Source organism: Euprymna scolopes, chromosome 40, assembly GCF_053919585.1.
Source record: "Euprymna scolopes isolate OS-2025 chromosome 40, ASM5391958v1, whole genome shotgun sequence".
Taxonomy (NCBI): Eukaryota; Metazoa; Mollusca; class Cephalopoda; order Sepiida; family Sepiolidae; genus Euprymna; species Euprymna scolopes.
This window is the reverse complement of record NC_136521.1, coordinates 12,980,802-13,002,417: the sequence shown is the minus strand read 5'-3', so window position 1 is coordinate 13,002,417 and position 21,616 is coordinate 12,980,802. Positions and strand designations below refer to the sequence as shown.

The 21,616-nt window shown below is 34.4% G+C and overlaps 1 protein-coding gene across 4 annotated transcripts in view; it reads left to right on the top strand.

Annotated features, from left to right (window-relative positions):
* Window positions 1–21,616, top strand: part of LOC145265375 (putative receptor-type tyrosine-protein phosphatase mosPTP-1) — a 475,862-nt gene that overhangs the window by 309,221 nt on the left and 145,025 nt on the right. For all 4 annotated transcript variants that reach the window (XM_080121163.1, XM_080121162.1, XM_080121161.1 and 1 more), the window contains exons 4-5: window positions 11,092–11,215; window positions 15,644–15,822. In XM_080121163.1, coding sequence (XP_079977289.1) covers window positions 11,092–11,215; window positions 15,644–15,822 — 303 coding nt within the window. The remainder of the gene's footprint in view (window positions 1–11,091; window positions 11,216–15,643; window positions 15,823–21,616) is intronic.

The window sequence follows — 21,616 nt, the reverse complement described above, 5'->3', positions numbered from 1 at the left end:
TGCATTGTCAGCCATGACAGGATAAAAGTCCTAAATATTTTTCGTTTTATTCTTTGTTAGTATTGCTGATAATGAAATTTGAAGTTTCAACTTCTAAAATATTGTACCTGACAACTTTATCCGTTGTGCCACATCTCTCTCTATATATAGATTCTCGAGTTCTAAAAGATAAACCTGAATTTAATCAAAGCTTCCATCGGCCAAAACTTTTTGAGGATAAAAATAAAGATGGGTGTAACATAGTGCGGACACAGATACAGAGCCATGGATGAAGAAATAGCGTTACGGTAAGGAAAAAGAAAGAATATGACAAGAAAAGAGAGCATGTTAAAGATGTGGGTGACGTCACAGCAGTAACGAGAAGTCACGTGTGGCGGGAGAATGAGGATATGTTTTCGTTACAAAATATAAAAGAAGTTATTGTCTTATGTTTCTTGCGACGTACTCTGCTACAACATGTTGGGTCTGCGTGTGTAAACGTATGCTATGATACAATGAGAACTATAGTTTGAATAAGTAAAATTATCAATCCTCATCTAAAAAAAGATTAAAGCAAGAAATGCATGTTAGTGATGTCAAATAACCTTTTCTATCCTCTCATCATATTCTTCATCATTCAGTTAAGAAACTGGTATCATAGACGATAGCAATCCATACGACAGTATAATTCTATTCGGTTTAAGGAGATCCACACTCCAAGAGGTTACCTTCTCTCTAAAAAAAGAGTATTTTAATCGGCTGATGCATCTCTACCAGAAAATACCGAGAGGGTTGCTCAAGCACTTTTTGTAAGCCAAAATATGCTTAGCTTAGTGTACCGGCTTCTTAAAACTCCACCTGACCTTGTTTAACCTCCTCTGAAGAGGAGGCAAATGATGTTAGTGATTTCAGATAACGAATTTTAAATCCTCTCATAATGTTCTTCATTAAAATAAATCTCTGAATTTTTTTTTTTTAATTATTTTTGTGATAGTGGGGGAGGGGGGTTATTCTCCACCGAAAATATCCTACTGTCATTTTCTTTTCTTTTAATTATTATTTATTTTATTTTATTGTTGTTTTGGCCTAATACTTCAACTACTTATCAAGACCAAAAACCACTTGAGGATAACTGTTACGGAGATGGATTGTAGGTTGAAGGACAAGGACCCTTGTTGACAAACAACTGTGTCGATCGTATTGTGAAAACATTGGATCCTGATCGATCAATAATGGCTTCCAACCTTCCACTGTATCAAAGCTGCTGCTGCTGTCATCATCATCATCAGCAGCAGCAGCAGCAGCAGCAGCGATTTTCTCCTTTTCTTCTACTAAAACTGATTCTAGTTTCACTTTCGGTGGCGTTGTGTAGGTCTTGTAAAAGCTTATCACGATGCCGGGCACTGTGAGAATATGGTATTGTAAATATTCTCTCTCGTTCACCAGAGAAGCGGAGGGAGCTGTGGTTATTTGGAATCATGGTGAGGAAATGGGTCTGGACAAAAGGGCCGAAAATAATGCTTTATTATTATTATTTATTATTATTATTATTATTATTAATTAAACAAATAATATAAACAAATTTCTATTAAGACAGAAAAAGAATATATTTCTCCATTTATTTATCTTTCAATCTTTCTTTCTGTGTTTCCCCTTTTTTCAGAATCTATATTTAATTTGCTCCCCTTCCCTATCTTTCTTTTCTTTCCACTTTATCTTCTATTTCCTTTTTGTTTTCTATTTCATCACCCTCATATCTCTTTTCTTTCTTTTTCCCTTCCATTTTCCTCTTTTGCCGCTTCTCCATTTTCCCGTTTTCATTTTTCTCTATTTTCCTTTTCCTCCTCTTTTCTCTTCTTTTCTGCTTCCGTTTTCCTGCCTTTTCCCCCCCCCTTCCTCTTTTCCTCCCCCCTTCCTCTTTTCCTCCCCCCCTTCCTCTTTTCCTCCCCTTCCTCTTTTCCTCCCTTTCCTCTTTTCCTCCCTTTCCTCTTTTCCTCCCTTTCCTCTTTTCCTCCCTTTCCTCTTTTCCTCCCTTTCCTCTTTTCCTCCCTTTCCTCTTTTCCTCCCTTTCCTCTTTTCCCTCCCCTTCCTCTTTTCCCTCCCCTTCCTCTTTTCCCTCCCCTTCCTCTTTTCCCTCCCCTTCCTCTTTTCCCTCCCCTTCCTCTTTTCCCTCCCCTTCCTCTTTTCCCTCCCCTTCCTCTTTTCTTCCCTTTCCTCTTTTCCTCCCTTTCCTCTTTTCCTCCCTTTCCTCTCCCTATTCCTTCCTCCCTTTTTTACCCCCTTTCCTTTTCGCCCCCTTTCCTCTTTTTTCCGTTTCCTTTTTCGTTTTTTTACCTTATTTTTCTTTTTCCGTTTTCTCTTTTCTTTTCTTTTTTCTTTTTCTTTTTTCCTTTTCTTTTTCTTTTTTCCTTTTCTTTTTCTTTTTTCCTTTTCTTTTTCTTTTTTCCTTTTCTTTTTCTTTTTTCCTTTTCTTTTTCTTTTTTCCTTTTCTTTTTCCTTTTCTTTTTCTTTTTCCTTTTCCTTTCTTTTCCTTTTCCTTTCTTTTCCTTTTTCTTTATTTTCCTTTTTCTTTATTTTCCTTTTTCTTTATTTTCCTTTTTCTTTATTTTCCTTTTTCTTTATTTTCCTTTTTCTTTATTTTCCTTTTTCTTTTTTCCTTTTTCTTTTTTCCTTTTTCTTTTTTCCTTTTTCTTTTTTCTTTTTTCTTTTTTCCTTTTTCTTTTTTTTCCTTTTTCTTTTTTCCCTTTTTTCCTTTTTCTTTTTTCCCTTTTTTCCTTTTTTCTTTTTTTCCTTTTCCTTTTTTTCTTTTTTTCCTTTTCCTTTTTTCCTTTTTTTCCTTTTTATCCTTTTCCTTTTTTCCTTTTTTTCCTTTTCCTTTTTTCCTTTTTTCCTTTTTTTCCTTTTCCTTTTTTTCCTTTTCCTTTTTTTCCTTTTCCTTTTTTCCTTTTCCTTTTTTTCCTTTTCCTTTTTTTCCTTTTCCTTTTTTTCCTTTTCCTTTTTTTCCTTTTCCTTTTTTTCCTTTTCCTTTTTTTCCTTTTCCTTTTTTTCCTTTTCCTTTTTTTCCTTTTTCTTTTTTTCCTTTTTCTTTTTTCCTTTTTCTTTTTTTCCTTTTTCTTTTTTTCCTTTTCCTTTTTTTCCTTTTCCTTTTTTTCCTTTTCCTTTTTTTCCTTTTCCTTTTTTTCTTTTTCCTTTTTTCCTTTTCCTTTTTTTCCTTTTCCTTTTTTCCTTTTTTTCCTTTTTCCTTTTTTTCCTTTTCCTTTTTTTCCTTTTCCTTTTTTTCCTTTTCCTTTTTTCCTTTTCATTTTTTTCCTTTTCATTTTTTTCCTTTTCATTTTTTTCCTTTTCCTTTTTTTCCTTTTCCTTTTCCTTTTTCCTTTCCTTTTTTCCTTTTCCTTTTTTTCCTTTTTTTCCTTTTCCTTTTTTTCCTTTTCCTTTTTTTCCTTTTCCTTTTTTTCCTTTTCCTTTTTTTCCTTTTCCTTTTTTTCCTTTTCCTTTTTTTCCTTTTCCTTTTTTTCCTTTTCCTTTTTTTCCTTTTCCTTTTTTTCCTTTTCCTTTTTTTCCTTTTCCTTTTTCTTTTTTCCTTTTTTTCCTTTTTTTCCTTTTTTCCTTTTTTTCCTTTTTTCCTTTTTTTCCTTTTCCTTTTTTTCCTTTCCTTTTCCTTTTTTCCTTTTCCTTTTTTTCCTTTTCCTTTTTTCCTTTTCCTTTTTTTCCTTTTCCTTTTTTCCTTTTCCTTTTTTTCCTTTTCCTTTTTTTCCTTTTCCTTTTCCTTTTTTTCCTTTTTTTCCTTTCTTTTTTTCCTTTTTTTCCTTTCTTTTTTTCCTTTTCCTTTTTTTCCTTTTCCTTTTTTCCTTTTCCTTTTTTCCTTTTCCTTTTTTCCTTTTCCTTTTTTTCCTTTTCCTTTTTTTCCTTTTCCTTTTCCTTTTTTTCCTTTTTTTCCTTTCTTTTTTTCCTTTTTTTCCTTTCTTTTTTTCCTTTTCCTTTCTTGTCCTTTTCCTTTCTTGTCCTTTTCCTTTCTTTTCCTTTTCCTTTCTTTTCCTTTGGCAATGGTCCTGTTGTTATAACTTGGATTGTTAGAGAGCATGAGTTGTACAGCATCTCTGATCTCGCTCGTTGAACATTATATCACTTTCAGACATGATAAAAGTCTCCTATTGCTCTTGGTATTTGTACACTACTGGCTAACTAGTACATGGTCTGCAAAAAAGAAAAATGAGAAAATCGGTTTTCATCAAACGGAAATGGAATCATGTCTTTCTATGGCGAAAATTTTATCGTTCCACCTGTAATAGACAATTTTTTAGATATAAAATTGATGATTTTCACCGTAAGTATTATTTGTGCAACTTTTGATCGATTTAATCTCTGGTCGGAATAATCCAGATAATCTTTAATATAAATCTCTTACCTGTCTGTTTTAATGTATGTATGTTTGTATATCTGCCTAAAACTTTCGACAGAGGTGACTGATTTTTACGAGATTGGTATCATTTTGAAGCTCGACCCTTTGGACGACAAATATCGAAAAATTGGCTAAAAACATTTTCTTCACCCTCAACTGGACACTTTTCTACAAGGAGGAGTTGCTTTTTTTGACGACATTTTCGAAAGTCATTCTGTCTTTTCGATTAACTAACCTTAATTTAAACCTTTGCCACTTGCAGTTTGACAATGGACGGAACGGCAAAAACGTAACCTTTTTTTTTTTTTCATGTTTTCCTCCTTTGCGGTGTAGGTTCGAGCCTGCCTGCTTATTACCACTTTTTTTTTTCTCAACTCACACCTCCAAACACCCGGGCAAGTATAAAATAAACGATGACTAACAACCTCCATTTTCCTCACACTTCTGACGACCTTATGCCTAATTTGTTAGATTGAATTTTTTAAACCTTATAACAAAACAAAAGTGTAGTATCTGTTCTGATATTACTGCATTTAATCTTTTTGTCCTTTCTTCGGTGGAGAAGAAATCCCTCCAGAATTAGGCAGTTTTAATTTGTTCTTGGGGAAGCTGGATTTTTCCTATATTAAGAAATGACTTTGTCTAACTCTACCCTTGTAGGGAGGCAAATAGCGGCATCAATAAATCATCGGCTACACAAAAGAGGTCCAGCTTGTTATTGATACAGGCAATTCATTGGATTATTGGGCCGCATCATGTTATCGCTTGTGGATTCTGCATTTGACTTTGTGTCTATTTTGACTCATCTTATTTAATGATCTATTGAACTTGATCCACTTTTGTCTGTTATGACTCAATAACAAATCTATCGAGTGCTTTTATTGTTCAGTGGAATTGACTTTGAACCAGACAGAGGCTCAGTTGCTGCTAATAACAGTAATAGTAGTAGTAGTAGTAGTAGTAGCAGCAGTATCATCGTTACGATGACTATCATGAGATCAGGCTGTCTCATGATACTAACTTCCTGACCAAAAATGCATCAAACATTGATGGTATTGCTTTTTCCTCTTTTTCTTTGCAAAACTCAATCATGTTCTGCAAAGTCTAAGGCAAAGCAACCAAACCGAACACCATGAATAAATATTTGAAGATATAACTTAAAGCGTAAAAAAAAAAATTACTGGATTCGGTATTACCTTGAAAGACGGTTGGTATGCTGTAAAACCAAACAACTATTGCTGTTATTACCAATTAACTAAAAAGGTCTGCGGACGGTCAATGTATATGTATCCAGAGATTCTATAAAGCTGCAACTATGATTACTTTCCAAATCATCTCAACAGAGTCAGGTCGCCCTGTCAGCAGGGCCATAAATTCATCAACTGCAACCCCATGCAGAGGAATAAAAACAAACAAACAAAAAAAAAACGGGATCAGCTGTAGGCTAACAGTGGTAACTTGTCTTAAGATGAGATCTTGGTGTTTGAGCCATTTGTTAATTTTGCTTAGACAGGTAATCGCAGAGGCTGGATTCGATCAATCGGTTAGTCACATCATAGCATAGTTCTTTTTTTACTTGGGAGTCACCACTTATCAAGGCCCTAAGCCCACTCGAGGATAAGGGTTAATGAATGTAATGTGGTAGTATAGTAATCATTAATCATGTAAATCGGGTAAAATTTGATTATTTATGGGGATGGCTCAACAAGAACTTGTTTACATTTGAATTTGAAGGCTACCATGTTGTATTCAAGTGAGAAACATGCCAGTGGAACAGTGTTCCTCATATGGACAGTTCTAGGAAAGAAATTTAGTATCAGTAAGTTTATCCCTCCCCCAACTGTATTATTCAATCTGATTCTTCAGGAAAACCTTATTTCTCCTTTTTATTTTTATTTTCAAATCGATACTACAAGGTGATAGTTAATGGTGAAAGTCAATCATGTTGGCGACAAAGAAGATTATTAATATCAACGGGTTGTGTTTTTAAATATAAAGCTGCTATCACCGTGACCTATGATCAATTTTGAGATAATCACAACAGAATGTGACCCTGGTCTTCAAGCTGGAGTTGTCGATTATTATCGACAGCGTTTTCTCTAGAATTGGTATGGCAATACACCTTCCCAAGGTTCTAGCATTTTCTGCACCTTCCTAATGAAAGTTTAGTTGGTACTTTTTCTCCTACGTCTTTTCATCCTTCTTGATTCCCTCATTACAGTTTTATGTAGTCCCATCCAAAGCTGGTGTCATCGCATACATATGTGTATGTCTGAATTTTTTTGTGTTGGGGGGGGGGGCTCAATTTAAGATGGGTGACAATTTACTAGTACTAAGCATTGTATGCCATCTCCCCTAACTGAAATATACATGCTGACTAGAGACCACATATAAATTTGTATTCCCCATACCTTTTCACTTTTAGTGGAAGGTAAAATGCTTAACGCTGGGCAACTTCCACACAAAAAAATGGTATTACCAATTACTCGAATGGCAGGTTAGTGTTTGCTGATTATGTTGGTTGGTTTCTGAAATATAAATATTAATTTACTTGTCTGTATTTTCAGTGTCACAAAAAAGCCATCATCACAAACATTAATAAGAAATGAATTGCCTTCCTTTATAGTCGCTCAGTTAAAAATCATTGAAACCATTTCCTCTACAAAGCTGTTAAAAAATAATGACTGTCTGTTTCAAATTGGCTATTTTATTTTATAATTTAAAAAAGTCGTGTTGAGTGGAGACTGTTTTTTTATTGATTATAGTTTCTTTTTAAAAAAAAAAAAATGATGTGCAAGTCAATTGACATCTGTTCCTTTATATTTTATATAAAAAATTACTCAGAAAAAAAACAAGTGTTGAATTTTCATTGAAAAAAAATCCAATTTTTTTAAACAAATTTTTTTTTTTTAGGTTTAAAAAGATTAAAAAAGAATTTTCAAAAAAATTGTTTTAAATTTGTCGGTTTTTTTTGTTTTTTGTTTTTTTAATTCATTTTATTTGTTTTAAAAATTTTCGACTACCATGGAATTTCCACGGGTTCTGCTAGTCTTATATTATCTTTATAATTATTACTATTATTTTTAGTATTTTACTATTGTTCTACTATTATTGTTACTAATACTATTATAATTATTATTATCATTATTATAACACTGTTTTATTCTTCAATTCAGAATTGTTTACAAAAAAAAAAACAAAAAAATCACCCGTAGCATTTTTACTTTGAATCTGTTTTTAAATCACCAAAATAATTGTGGTAATCAGCTGATGAACCTCTTTTCTGTTTATCGACTTAAGGTCAAATCTCTTGCTTATGTTTCATCGCTGATATAGTTTGGTCTCCTTTTATATTTAAAAAAAAACAAAAAAAAAACATTCCAGTGGTTAAGATCTGTTAGTACAAGTTCTAAGTTGGCAATATGTAGATTAAGTTGTTATCTCTAGAAATCTGAGCCGCTAAATTAGTGGTAGGCTTGTCCCGCGGCAGGCAAAATGTTGCATCTGAATCCTTTCATCATTGCATTTCGTATATATTTTATTGACTTTCTTATTAAATGTGGACATATGATTCATTTTTTTTTTTTTTAAATGAATGAACACAAAATCAAATCAAAAAGAAGTCATTCACCTGAAGAATGATATGAATCACTGTTAGAACCTTCAATGCAAAATAACACTGGCTTTGTTGACTATATATATATATATATATATATAGAGAGAGAGAGAGAGTCATCCACATACAGTACTGTATCACAGCTCATCAGTGTGTGGCTAGACATGCAACTACCTCAGGCCAGGATTGAAACTCGACCGCCTGAACGACCGTCAACACTTCTCACCATTACGCTATTCACTATTTGGCTGCTGCTATGCGGGTAGTAAATTAACAATGTTTTTACATCGCCCAAATGCCTAAGCTCGATTTGTTTACTCAAAGAGCATCGTTTAATATGCTAATGTCAGTTTGTATATCACTTCCCAATATGCTCAACCCAAGATAGGGAGCATTAACAAATGTATGCGGATGATTATATATATATATATATATATATATATATATATATATATATATAATCATCCGCATACAGTATTGCTTTGCTGTATCATAGCTCATCAGTGTGGCTAGACACGCAACTACCTCAAGCCAGGATCGAAACTCGACCGCCTGAACGACAGTCAATGCGTTTCACTATTATGCTATTCAGCTGCTTTAGGTAGATACAAAGAAGCCTACCATCTGATGAAATGTTTGTTTTTAAAATCTAGATCATTCTTTTTTAATAAATCAGTTTTTAGTTTTTTTTTTGTTTTTGTTTTTTAATCTGAATTTTTTTCTTGTTTTAGGGGCCTATTGCTAGTATCTACATCTTGTCAGAACAGATACATTTAGGGCATTTTCAAGACTGCTGAAAAGAAAGTGGGCTCTCTCTATCATGCTAGAAAGTTACTTACGCTTGAGAATATCCTACAAAGCCACCATTTGTCTATGTATAGAATATTGTTGCCACGTTAGATGGTGTATCTGCTACTAGTCTTTCACTCTTAGATAGGGTTCAAAAGAGAGTCACCAACCTAATAGGTTTCACACTGTCTGCTAGGCTTCAACCTCTGTTCCATCAACAAAATGTTGCATCCCTCTGCCTGTTTTATAAATATTTTAATGGTCAGTGCTCCGACGCACCACAAGTCCTTGTACCCTCTTTACGTAAATACCTCTGACAAGCAGCAAAATCCAACCTCTACACAGTAAATTCCCCAGCTGTCTACTCCAATAGTTTTTCTCTAGAACTGCTAGACTTTGGAATTCCCTTCCGGGCCCCTGCTTCCCTGACTGTACTGATATGCAGAAGGTGTAATATAAACAGACATCTTGCTGCATAACTCCCTACATAGTATCCCTGCAAATTATGTCCCAAATAGTAGCCCTCTAGATCAAAGTGACACTGTGTCTTGTTTGGGGGGAAAATGCCATTAAAAAACAAATACAAAATCTCAGCTGGAGACTTCGTTTTACGACCTCTTCAAACTGATAAGTTTTCGAATTTTTGAAATGAGGATTAATAATTTGGATTATTTCGACTACCATTTTCATCTTGGATTCACAAGGATCAATAGCATAACAGATCCAAGTACGAGGTAAAATTCACTTGTGCCGCTCTTCTGGAAGTTGGACGTTCAATCCTCAATGCAGGTGATACGAAAAATACAATTGCGAATTATTTAAGATGTCTACCCTGTTGTGGCTGATAGAATGAAAGCATTATTTAATCCTACTCTGTGGATTAAATAAAGGGTTCTTGTTAGGACGATAAGATGTAAAGGCAGTTACCTCCCCTGCTTTACTTTGATATAACATTTATCGTGTCTTTACATGAGAATGACAAGATGACGTGCTGAGAATGGCCATCTTGAGACAGCAGTGGCGATATTAGTGACATGCCTTGTGGAGACTTTTTCAGACTGAAATTCAATTATAAGAAATAGACTTATAAATTGAATTATAAGAAATAGACTTATAAATTGAATTATAAGAAATAGGCTTATAAATTGAATTATAAGAAATAGGCTTATAAATTGAATTATAAGAAATAGGCTTATTAATTGAATTATAAGAAATAGGCTTATAAATTGAATTATAAGAAATAGGCTTATAAATTGAATTATAAGAAATAGACTTATAAATTGAATTATAAGAAATAGGCTTATAAATTGAATTATAAGAAATAGGCTTATTAATTGAATTATAAGAAATAGGCTTATAAATTGAATTATAAGAAATAGGCTTATAAATTGAATTATAAGAAATAGACTTATAAATTGAATTATAAGAAATAGACTTATAAATTGAATTATAAGAAATAGGCTTATAAATTGAATTATAAGAAATAGGCTTATAAATTGAATTATAAGAAATAGGCTTATAAATTGAATTATAAGAAATAGGCTTATAAATTGAATTATAAGAAATAGGCTTATAAGAACTCTTTTTGGCTTACAAACAAAAAGACTATTTCATAACAGTTCCATTTGAAATTCTGTGCAGATTCCCAAATTTGATAAGATACCCATATTTGGATTCATCAGACTACTGTTCCTATCTTGAGTGTCATTTTCACAACGTCTCGGTCGATGTAACCTCCTGCCTTCTTCAGTTTTATCTTGTCAAACATGGGAATTTGGACGGAATTTTGAGCAGCACCCTTTATTTACTTTATGAGGGTAGCGTGCTCTTGTTCCGTCAACCATGACTGGATAGAAGTCTTAAGTAATTCGCAATTGTATTTTTTGGTCACCCACACTGAGGATTGAACCTTCAACCTTCAGGAGAATATCGCTTTTACAATTGATTTTGCCAAGATTTTGATCTGAAGAAATCCGGAATTACATATCTGAAATGTTAGGTGAATAATATTCTGAATAATTCAAATAATCCGCTTGTCTATCTTGTCTCATTCCCCAGGTTTATCCAATCTTACAAGTCCTGTGTACTTTTCTACTAAATATATTTACATTTCAGTTACCCCCAGCTGATCACTGGAACTAACTATATCTAACCATCCAGAAAAAACTAACAACCAAACTGTCAGGTACTGTCTCATCTTGGGAGATCAATAGATTCATATCTCATTCATTTTTATCACAGCACACTTAAACAACCTTTTTGCTTCTAATCTGACATGAAAATAATACCGTTTGTCTTATCTTTTCAGCTGTTCCTGACCCACCAGGAAAACCGGAGATTATAGAAGTGTCCTCACGTTACTTAAAGGTATCTTGGCCACCCCCAACGGTCAACAATAACAGTCCTATTACTAGCTATATTGTACAGATTAGGTGCGTATATACATGTATTTTTTGTCTCCTATTTTCACCAAACTTTGTTGATACTCATCAACAGTGCATACTTGTAACACCCTCCCCCTGACTAGAGAAACAAACTAGAATCAGATGACCAGACCTTTATGTGCTTCAGACTAAACATGCAACATAACATTAGCTACTTGTATTTTCTCTATCGTTCCCCCTCAACCCAGGTACTTTAATAAACAAAGTCTCTGACAGCATAGATATAGCACTCTCCCACTCTACTAGCGCACAAGTACATGTATTTGGTGACTTCAATGTCCATCACAGTAACTGGCTTGGATTCTCTACTTACACGACATAGCTGGTAGCACAACACATAGCTTCTCTATATCTCATTCCCTATCACAGACGGTTACATTTTCGACACGTTTCCCAGACCAACAAGATCTGCATGCCTTACTTCTAGATCTATTTCTGACCACAGTTCCCGATGATTGTATAATGAATGCCTACAGCCCACTCGGGAATGCTGATCCCGCTGTGATATTCGTAGAAATTGCCCTTAATTCTTGACCCAAACTGCTCAAAACAACGAGGTATTACAAAAAGGCTGACTGGGAAGCCATCAGGGAACTCATCAGAGATACCCCATGGGGAAATATCTTTTCTCTTCCAGCTGAACAGTGTGCAAATGAGACCACTGAATGGTTCAAAACTTCAATTGAAGCACATGTTCCCACATGGAAATTCTATAGCAAGCCCTACTCTCCCCAATGGTTTACTTCTACTTGTGCAGCTGCCATTGCTCAGAGGCAGTATGCATACCGCAGATTCAATTGACATAAGTCCAGTTCAAACAGACAGCAGTATATAGAAACTAGAAGTAATTGTAAGAGAAATAGTGATAGTTAAGACAAAATACACTGAAACCACCAGAAAACGCATTGAAGCACAAAAATTGGGAACTCATGGTTTTTGGAAAATCTACAACAGGGTTGTAAATAATGGGAAGTCAACAATTCCCCCACTATCAAGTGATCATGAGGTTGTTTGCACGGTAACCGAGAAGGCTAACCTGCTTGCCAGTCGGTTTGCCTCAAACTCCACATTGGACCCAGCACACCACTCCCTCCCTGACTTTGCGGACAGACGCCACACTAGATGATTTGAAAATCACCCCTTCTCAGATATATGGTATCATAAAAAACCTATACACCTCAAAAGTATGTGAACCCGATCTCATTCCGGCTGAGCTATTAAAAAAATGCTCCGCTGAGGTTGCTCCAGTTCTCTCCAAACTTTTCAACAAATGCCTTAACGAATCTTGCTTTTCTGACTGCTGAAAAACCGCTTCTGTGGTACTAGTTTTCAAGAATTCTGGCGAAAGAACTGACCCATTAAATTATCACCCCATTAGCCTTCTTTTGCTTTTTGCCAAAATATTCGAGTCCTTAATTAATCAAACATCACCTTACAGCTGCTAAACTCCTGACCGACAATCAATATGGATTTAGGCAAGCCTGTTCCACAGCAGATATCCTAACTGTAATCTCTGAACATGTATACCGTTCACTGGACAAAACAGAAGAGTAGAGCGGTAGCCCTCGATATAGCAAAGACTTTTGACAGGGTATGGCACAATGGTCTTCTAAGGAAAATTAGATCATATGGTATCACTGGAAGAATACATATTGTAATTAAATCCTTCTTAAGAGAAAAATCCAGGTTGTCCTCGACGGTCGTATATCTAAATATACATATATAAATGCAGGAGTACCTCGGGGATCTATCCTTGGACCTTTATTATTCCTGATATTCATAAATGACCTCCCTGATAAAATTGTTTCGGAGATGGGTATATTTGCTAATGACACCACTCTCTATAACAGACACGAGGGAAAAACAAATGAACACATATCAAAGGAAATGGCAGAAACACTAGAGGATGATCTCCACTCTGTAGTGGAATGGGGACAAAAATGGATGGTCACATTCAATGCTGCCAAGACTAAGCTTGTTTCCTTCAATAACTACAAGAAACCTTCACTACCACCAATAGCAGTGGCCAAGAACACGTTATCCGAAAGTACTCCCTTTAAACTCCTCAGCCTACAGGAAACGTGCACTGGAATAGATACATTGAAAGCATTGCCAAGGCTGCTGCAAAGAAGGTAGGCTCTCTCTACTGTGCTAGAAAGCTACTTATGCCTGAAAGTATCCTGTACCTCTATAAGGCCAGCATTCGCCCATGTATGAAGTATTGTTGTCATATTTGGGCTGGTGCATCTGCTACTTGTCTCTTGCTCCTTGACAGGGTTTAAAAGAAAGTCGCCAACCTGATAGGTCTTGAACTGTCATCTAAGCTTCAGCCTTGGTCCCATCGACGAAATATTGCATCCCTTTTCCTGTTCTACAAGTACTTTAACGGTGAATGCTCTGACGAACTACAACCACTTGTACCCCCTCGATGTGATTACTCCCGACAAAACCAACAAGCAGCTAAATCCCACCCCTTCACAGTAGAGAACCCTAGGCGTAAGAAAGTCTTTTACTCCAATAGTTTCTTCCCCAGAACTGCTAGACTTTGGAACTCCCTTCTGGGATTCTGCTTTCCCAACTGTACTGACATGCAGAAGTTCAAGTTTAATGTGAGCAGACATCTTGCTACTCATCTTCCTTCATAATGCCCCTGCAACTGGTGTCCCCGATAGTAGCTCCCTACTTTAAAGTGGCACGGTCTTATTTGAGGTGAAAATTGAATTAAAAAAAAAAAAAAAAAATTGTGTACTCGTTTACCTGATTAACATCATACTGTTATATTTCTACTGAGTAAAATAGAAATCGTCTACTTGATGACAAATTTAGGAACTGACAGGCAATGTTTATCAGAACACAGTCCCTCAATATCTTTCCGCTTAGAGTTCAATCAATTTTTATTTTTTATTTCCCTAGTTTGAACTGTTTAAAAAATTGAATCAAATATTTAAAAAATATTATTGTAAACATGTACTATTTATAAAATATTTTCAAACAAAAAGAAATGCTAATTATGAAATGGTCAATAAGATGTTTAAAGAATATTTTTAAACAAAAAACGTTTCAGTTCTATGAAAATTACAATTCCAATCATAAAAAAGTTTTGATTTTTTGAAATAAGAAATGATCATTATAAAAAAGCAGTTGGATTTTCTTATGTGTACAATAAAAAAAATGGTGAAAATAAAGTACCCCCCCCCAATCAACCTTATAATATAATTTAAAAGATTTTCTTTCATGCCTTAAAAGAATGCTGACAAACATGATCATGAGTCGCATCATCCATTTGGTACAGATTGTGAACCCACATGACTTATTTTTCGACATTCTTTTCGATCCAGGGCAAGTTGGTCAATGGACCCCCAATTGTTGAGAGATGTTCAATCAAAATTTTTTCTCTCCACCTTCTCGTTGGCTTTCCAGTGCTTCTAACATACCCTCAAAGCATAACTTTGACAGGCCAGTTGTTGATCGTCTGACATGGCCAAAAATATTATGGGTTTTACTTTCGATTTTATCAAATAGGTGTATAGGAAAGTAGGGTGGATATTGTTTTTTTTTTTTGTTGTCCTGTAATGAAACGCATTACATGATTTTGAAACACCTCAATGCGATTGGCTAGTCGTTTTGTCATGTGATACAATCAAGGCCATATAAAACAACTGGGAGGACATAAATTAGATAAACTTTTACTTTAACAGCTATCGGCACCGTTTTTGATCTTAGGATGGTGTTGTGTTTTTGGACAACCGCCCGACCCAACCCGATTCTGTGTTTCAGTGTCGTCTGGAGAAAGTTAGTTTATGCCCTAAATAAATGAATTGGGTAACCTGTTTGATGGGTTTACTGTGAATAGTCATGTTTAGGTTAAATTCCGATTTAGCTGTAGACATACATTCTGTTTTCTCTAGGTTTGTTTCTAATCCTATCTGCTTCACATTCTTTGCTAATACATTGACAAAAGCTTGAAGTTTATGTGGGCATTCATTAACAAGAGTGATGCCATCAGCGTAGGAAAGGTTAGAGAGGATTTGAAACCGCTTTGGCAAGTCTTTTCTGTCTTAAGCATAACAGCAGCTAGCGCAACACAGAACAGGATCGCTGAAATCTTATCTCCTTGCTTGACACCCTTTTTAATGTTTCCGAAACAGTTAAACCAAAGGTTAGTTTTTATAAAAAGTGATTGCAATGTTTGTTAGCATATAAATAAATGTTGACAAACACTAATGTATAAAAAAAAAATACATAGTGATTATTGTTGTTGGTGGTTAATGAATGGAGTGATTTAGAAAGATAAAGGAGGTTGATCTCACAAACTTGAAAGCTAGTTGACTTCGAATCCCAATTTCTAATAGTTTCTATAATGTTCGTTATTTAATGTTTTTTTTATTTATTGCTTCTTTTTCATTTTTCTATCAGGTCATTTGATGAAGATTGGAGTGAAGGGCGCCTACTCACCGTGGGTAGCATATTTAATTCAACCAAAATCGGAAAACTTCACCCCTATACAAAATATCAAGTTCGGGTATTTGCTAAAAATGCATTGGGTCGCAGTTCCCCGAGCGAATCATCAAAATTTCAACTCACCAAATCAGAAGGTTAGTCTTTGTTATTTGTTTTTTAATTTTAAATGAATAAAAATTATTTCTTTTGTTTACAAAATTGAAAAAATTGTCGAATGCAAATTAATTCTGAATGGCAGCAAATAATAGTTAATTATTCAAATGCCCTTTTGCAAAACCAATATTCAAATATCAAGTTTCATCAGCTGATTTTGTAGATCAAGAGTAGGCTTATAAACAGTGGAAAAGCGTCCATAAAGTGAAATCTGTTCATGGTGATCCCCGGTGTAGTGGATCAGTAACAGATGAAGGTTTTCGAGGAAGTTGCTTGTAGTGAGATGTATCAATCCACTTGTCTCCATGGTGATCATTTGGAGCACAAGTTTCTGCATGTGTCTAATATACTAGGATCGTTCCAAAACTAAGGCCTCCTATTTTTTTAAAACTCAAAACGTTCAAGAACTATGAAGATGAGAGTGGTGCCATTAAAACGAGTGACCTTTTGTGCCTCAGAATTTATTTCTCTACATGGTCACCAATATTCTCAATGCACTCTTGCCAGTCTCTTCTGATGTCCTGGTTGTAAAAGTTCAGAGCATGCTTTGTCACTCGCATCTCTGTCGTCACAATGAAATCAACGAACCCATCTCTTATGCTGCATTGGTTTTGTAAATGTTCAACAGACGCTGATGAATGTTGATCGGTTCAATTTTTACTGCATGAAGGAATACAGTCATGCATCTCTGCTTCTGATGCATATCCATGACTAGTTGCTTTCTTAGAGTCTCATACTGTCAATATCGTCCAACAAAGAGATAAAACTTTCAGGTTATGAATGCATAAGTTCACTCATTATAACAATGCACCTTGAAATCCCCTTTGATTCGTTCAGATGAAATAAAAAACAATAAAAGATGTTACTTTTGCAACATCCCTTTTATAAAATTAGCTTTCGAAAGTCAGACCCAAATAACAGTTCTGCTGACGAATCAAAATTTGCTTCTAACTAGCCATTTTCATTTGGTTTTGTTGTACTGTTTTATCATATAAAGTTATCTTGTTGGATAATCAAAATCAGACATAAATAGCATTTAAGCTAACAAATTTAACTTTATAATGAATTATTTCTATTTTTTATTCTGTTTTTCCTTTGTTACCTCTGACTGTTCGATAGAGATACAGATGCATGAGCGAGAGATGCAGTATAAAATAAGTGTGGTGAGTGGGCTAAACAAAACATGAAAGAGGAAAAGGCTGATAGAATCTTGGTATTCAGTACTTGTGCAGAATTTGAACCAGATGTAACTAACTGGCCACTTGCCTTTGCTTGGAACATGGTTTTCGCTGAACATCGTTGATTACCAAAGCATAAAAATGCTATTCGAGGAAAATACTGAAAAAAACCCAAAACATTTAAATATAATAAAATCACTAGGAAAAAATATATACAACGAAAATAAAAATGAAACAATGACTTACCATAACAATCTCTGTTTAAGTTTTGTAACAATTTTTTTAAAGTGAAAACAAATAAACCAATAAGTTGTGGTTTTTAAATTTTTTCAACCATTTTTTTTTTTTTTTTTTGTCAAACAAAAGTAAAAAGAAAATCATTTTTTTTTTTATGTTTTTCATATTTTCTTTTTAACAAAGATTTTAAAAAAGTACTTTTTTGTGCTTTTCATATATTATTTTTACATTTTTTTTTCCTTTATTTTTCATTTTAATGTAATGTAAACCTTTTTTTTTTTTTTTCATCAACATTTATTTTTTTCAGTAGGATGGGGCTAAGCAACCGGTTTTTAAAAATTAAATTAAACAGTCGGAATATTCCTTCAGGATTAGATAGACTTTTCTGCAGTCGCATCAGACAATGTCAGAGTGGAGTGAGAAGAGACAGCGGATGTGGAAGAAACTTTGCCAACCCAATCGGGTAACTTTCCGATATATGGTTTAAGATGGAGACAAAAAGATCATTTCCACATAAACTCGAAAAGATATTGAGAAGCTCCTGACTAGTCCCGTAGATTTTTTTTTTCTCCAATATTTTCTCCAAAGATTATCTGCTCTTTTGCCATGCATTGATCGACATATGTCAGATTACAGTCAAAGCTGAGCGTATGACATTATATTCTGAGCAAAGCTGAGCATATGACATTATATTCTGAGCAAAGCTGAGCATATGACATTATATTCTGAGCATATGGCATTATATTCTGAGACAAGCTGAGCATATGACATTATATTCTGAGCAAAGCTGAGCATATGACATTATATTCTGAGCAAAGCTGAGCATATGACATTATATTCTGAGCAAAGCTGAGCATATGGCATTATATTCTGAGCAAAGCTGAGCATATGGCATTATATTCTGAGCAAAGCTGAGCATGTGACATTATATTCTGAGCAAAGCTGAGCATGTGACATATTCTGAGCAAAGCTGAGCATATGACATTATATTCTGAGCAAAGCTGAGCATATGACATTATATTCTGAGCATATGACATTATATTCTGAGACAAGCTGAGCATATGACATTATATTCTGAGCATGTGACATTATATTCTGAGCATGTGACATTATATTCTGAGCATCTGACATTATATTCTGAGCATATGACATTATATTCTCAGACAAGCTGAGCATATGACATTATATTCTGAGACAAGCTGAGCATATGACATTATATTCTGAGACAAGCTGAGCATATGGCATTATATTCTGAGCATATGACATTATATTCTGAGACAAGCTGAGCATATGGCATTATATTCTGAGCAAAGCTGAGCATATGACATTATATTCTGAGCAAAGCTGAGCATATGACATTATATTCTGAGCAAAGCTGAGCATATGACATTATATTCTGAGAATATGACATTATATTCTGAGACAAGCTGAGCATATGGCATTATATTCTGAGCAAAGCTGAGCATATGACATTATATTCTGAGCAAAGCTGAGCATATGGCATTATATTCTGAGCAAAGCTGAGCATATGACATTATATTCTGAGCATATGACATTATATTCTGAGACAAGCTGAGCATATGGCATTATATTCTGAGCAAAGCTGAGCATATGACATTATATTCTGAGACAAGCTGAGCATATGGCATTATATTCTGAGCAAAGCTGAGCATATGACATTATATTCTGAGCAAAGCACATTATATTCTGAGACAAGCTGAGCATATGGCATTATATTCTGAGCAAAGCTGAGCATATGACATTATATTCTGAGCAAAGCTGAGCATATGACATTATATTCTGAGCATATGACATTATATTCTGAGCAAAGCTGAGCATATGACATTATATTCTGAGCATATGACATTATATTCTGAGCAAAGCTGAGCATATGACATTATATTCTGAGCATATGACATTATATTCTGAGCAAAGCTGAGCATATGACATTATATTCTGAGCAAAGCTGAGCATATGACATTATATTCTGAGCATATGACATTATATTCTGAGCATATGACATTATATTCTGAGACAAGCTGAGCATATTGCATTATATTCTGAGACAAGCTGAGCATATTGCATTATATTCTGAGACAAGCTGAGCATATGGCATTATATTCTGAGCAAAGCTGAGCATATGACATTATATTCTGAGCATATGACATTATATTCTGAGCAAAGCTGAGCATATGACATATTCTGAGCATATGACATTATATTCTGAGCATATGACATTATATTCTGAGCAAAGCTGAGCATATGACATTATATTCTGAGCATATGACATTATATTCTGAGCAAAGCTGAGCATATGACATTATATTCTGAGCAAAGCTGAGCATATGACATTATATTCTGAGCATATGACATTATATTCTGAGCATATGACATTATATTCTGAGACAAGCTGAGCATATTGCATTATATTCTGAGACAAGCTGAGCATATGGCATTATATTCTGAGCAAAGCTGAGCATATGACATTATATTCTGAGCATATGACATTATATTCTGAGCAAAGCTGAGCATATGACATTATATTCTGAGCATATGACATTATATTCTGAGCATATGACATTATATTCTGAGCAAAGCTGAGCATATGACATTATATTCTGAGCATATGACATTATATTCTGAGCATATGACATTATATTCTGAGACAAGCTGAGCATATTGCATTATATTCTGAGACAAGCTGAGCATATTGCATTATATTCTGAGACAAGCTGAGCATATTGCATTATATTCTGAGACAAGCTGAGCATATGGCATTATATTCTGAGCAAAGCTGAGCATATGGCATTATATTCTGAGCATATGACATTATATTCTGAGCAAAGCTGAGCGGACGGTTAGTTATGTCTGGTTCAAATTCTGCACAAGTACCAGAATCTTTATAAGAGGCATGGGACTTGGTGCGTTAGTTGCAATTTAAAAATTAAAACAATTGAAAACTCGATATCAAAATTAAGGAATATTTTAGAGTATATTTTGTGTTATCTACATAATAAATGAGTCAATTTTTCTCCTGTTTCATTCGCTATTATATTATTAGAGCTTGAGAAAAAAAAACAATTAATCTGTTACATCAACTACTCCTCATGCATGTTTTCAGAAAATATTTGTTTCGTTTTGATTCACATTTTTTTACTATTAAAGTGATTTGCCCAAATAATTGTTTGTTTTTTACAGAGAAACTTGTAGCCATTTTCACTCTCGCATTACTATCTATTTTAACTACCCTCACAGACACTGGAGACTTTTCATGGCAATTATTTTATGATTTTATATTAAAATAGCGAACACTTCATAGGAATAGCATTTTATTCTTTTGGCCTTTCTGATTATTTTATATACATTTTTGCATATTCTAGATTCTTTTTTCATCATTTTGATCTAACTGGGGATGGGGCATCCTACCAGATTCCAAAACATTCATCCACCATCTCATACAGTCCAAGATTTAAAAAAAAAATTCTAACTGTCCCTTAAAGAGCAATTGTTTGAATCTCTCTTGCACTTGTTTCACCAGGTATATTGACCAGGTAGTTTTTAAAATTCTTTTTCATGGGTCTAGTTGCGCCTATAATTACTGGAATAATAGAGATCTTCCTAAAATTCCAATTTCTTTTCATGTCATACATAAGACCTTGGTATTTTATCTTTTCTCTCTCAGCTCTGTTTAACCCAGCATCATTCGGGACACTAACTTCTACTAAGGTTGCTTCTTTCTTCTGTTTGTCCCATATCGCTATGTCAGGTTTAATAGCTTCGTTTTCTAGGTACGTACTTGTAAGAATTGTGTGGCTATAGTCAATGATGTACAATGCTTTCTAACATGTTCCCATGGTTTAAGCCAGGTACGGTCAACAATGGAGTACTGTTGCCACATCTGAGCAGAAGCAGCTTATTCTGCCTTGACAGAGTTCAAAATAGACTTTATAGCTTAGTAGGGGATGCCCTTTTCTCTGTCTCTGCTTTATCGTTATTTTCATGGCAAGTGCTCATCTGAGCTTCAATCTATAGTCCCCCTCACCAAACTTTCATGAAAAACACTTGTCTAGCCAAAACCACTATCAATAATTTTCCGCACTCCTTGTCTGTGTCCAGACCAAAATGTAGTTTCACAAAAAAAGCTTCTTTCTTAGAACTGCATGCCAGTGGAACTCTTTCGATTACCTGCTTTCCATCTGACTACAATCTATATATATATATATATATATATATATATTTGTTTTTACGATATGTTTTGAATAGATTCAATTATTTACGAAAGTGCATTTTTTTTTTTTTTTTTAACCTAAATGAGAGTTGGGAATAATTTTCCCTTTGACAAATTTGGTACCCCCATATG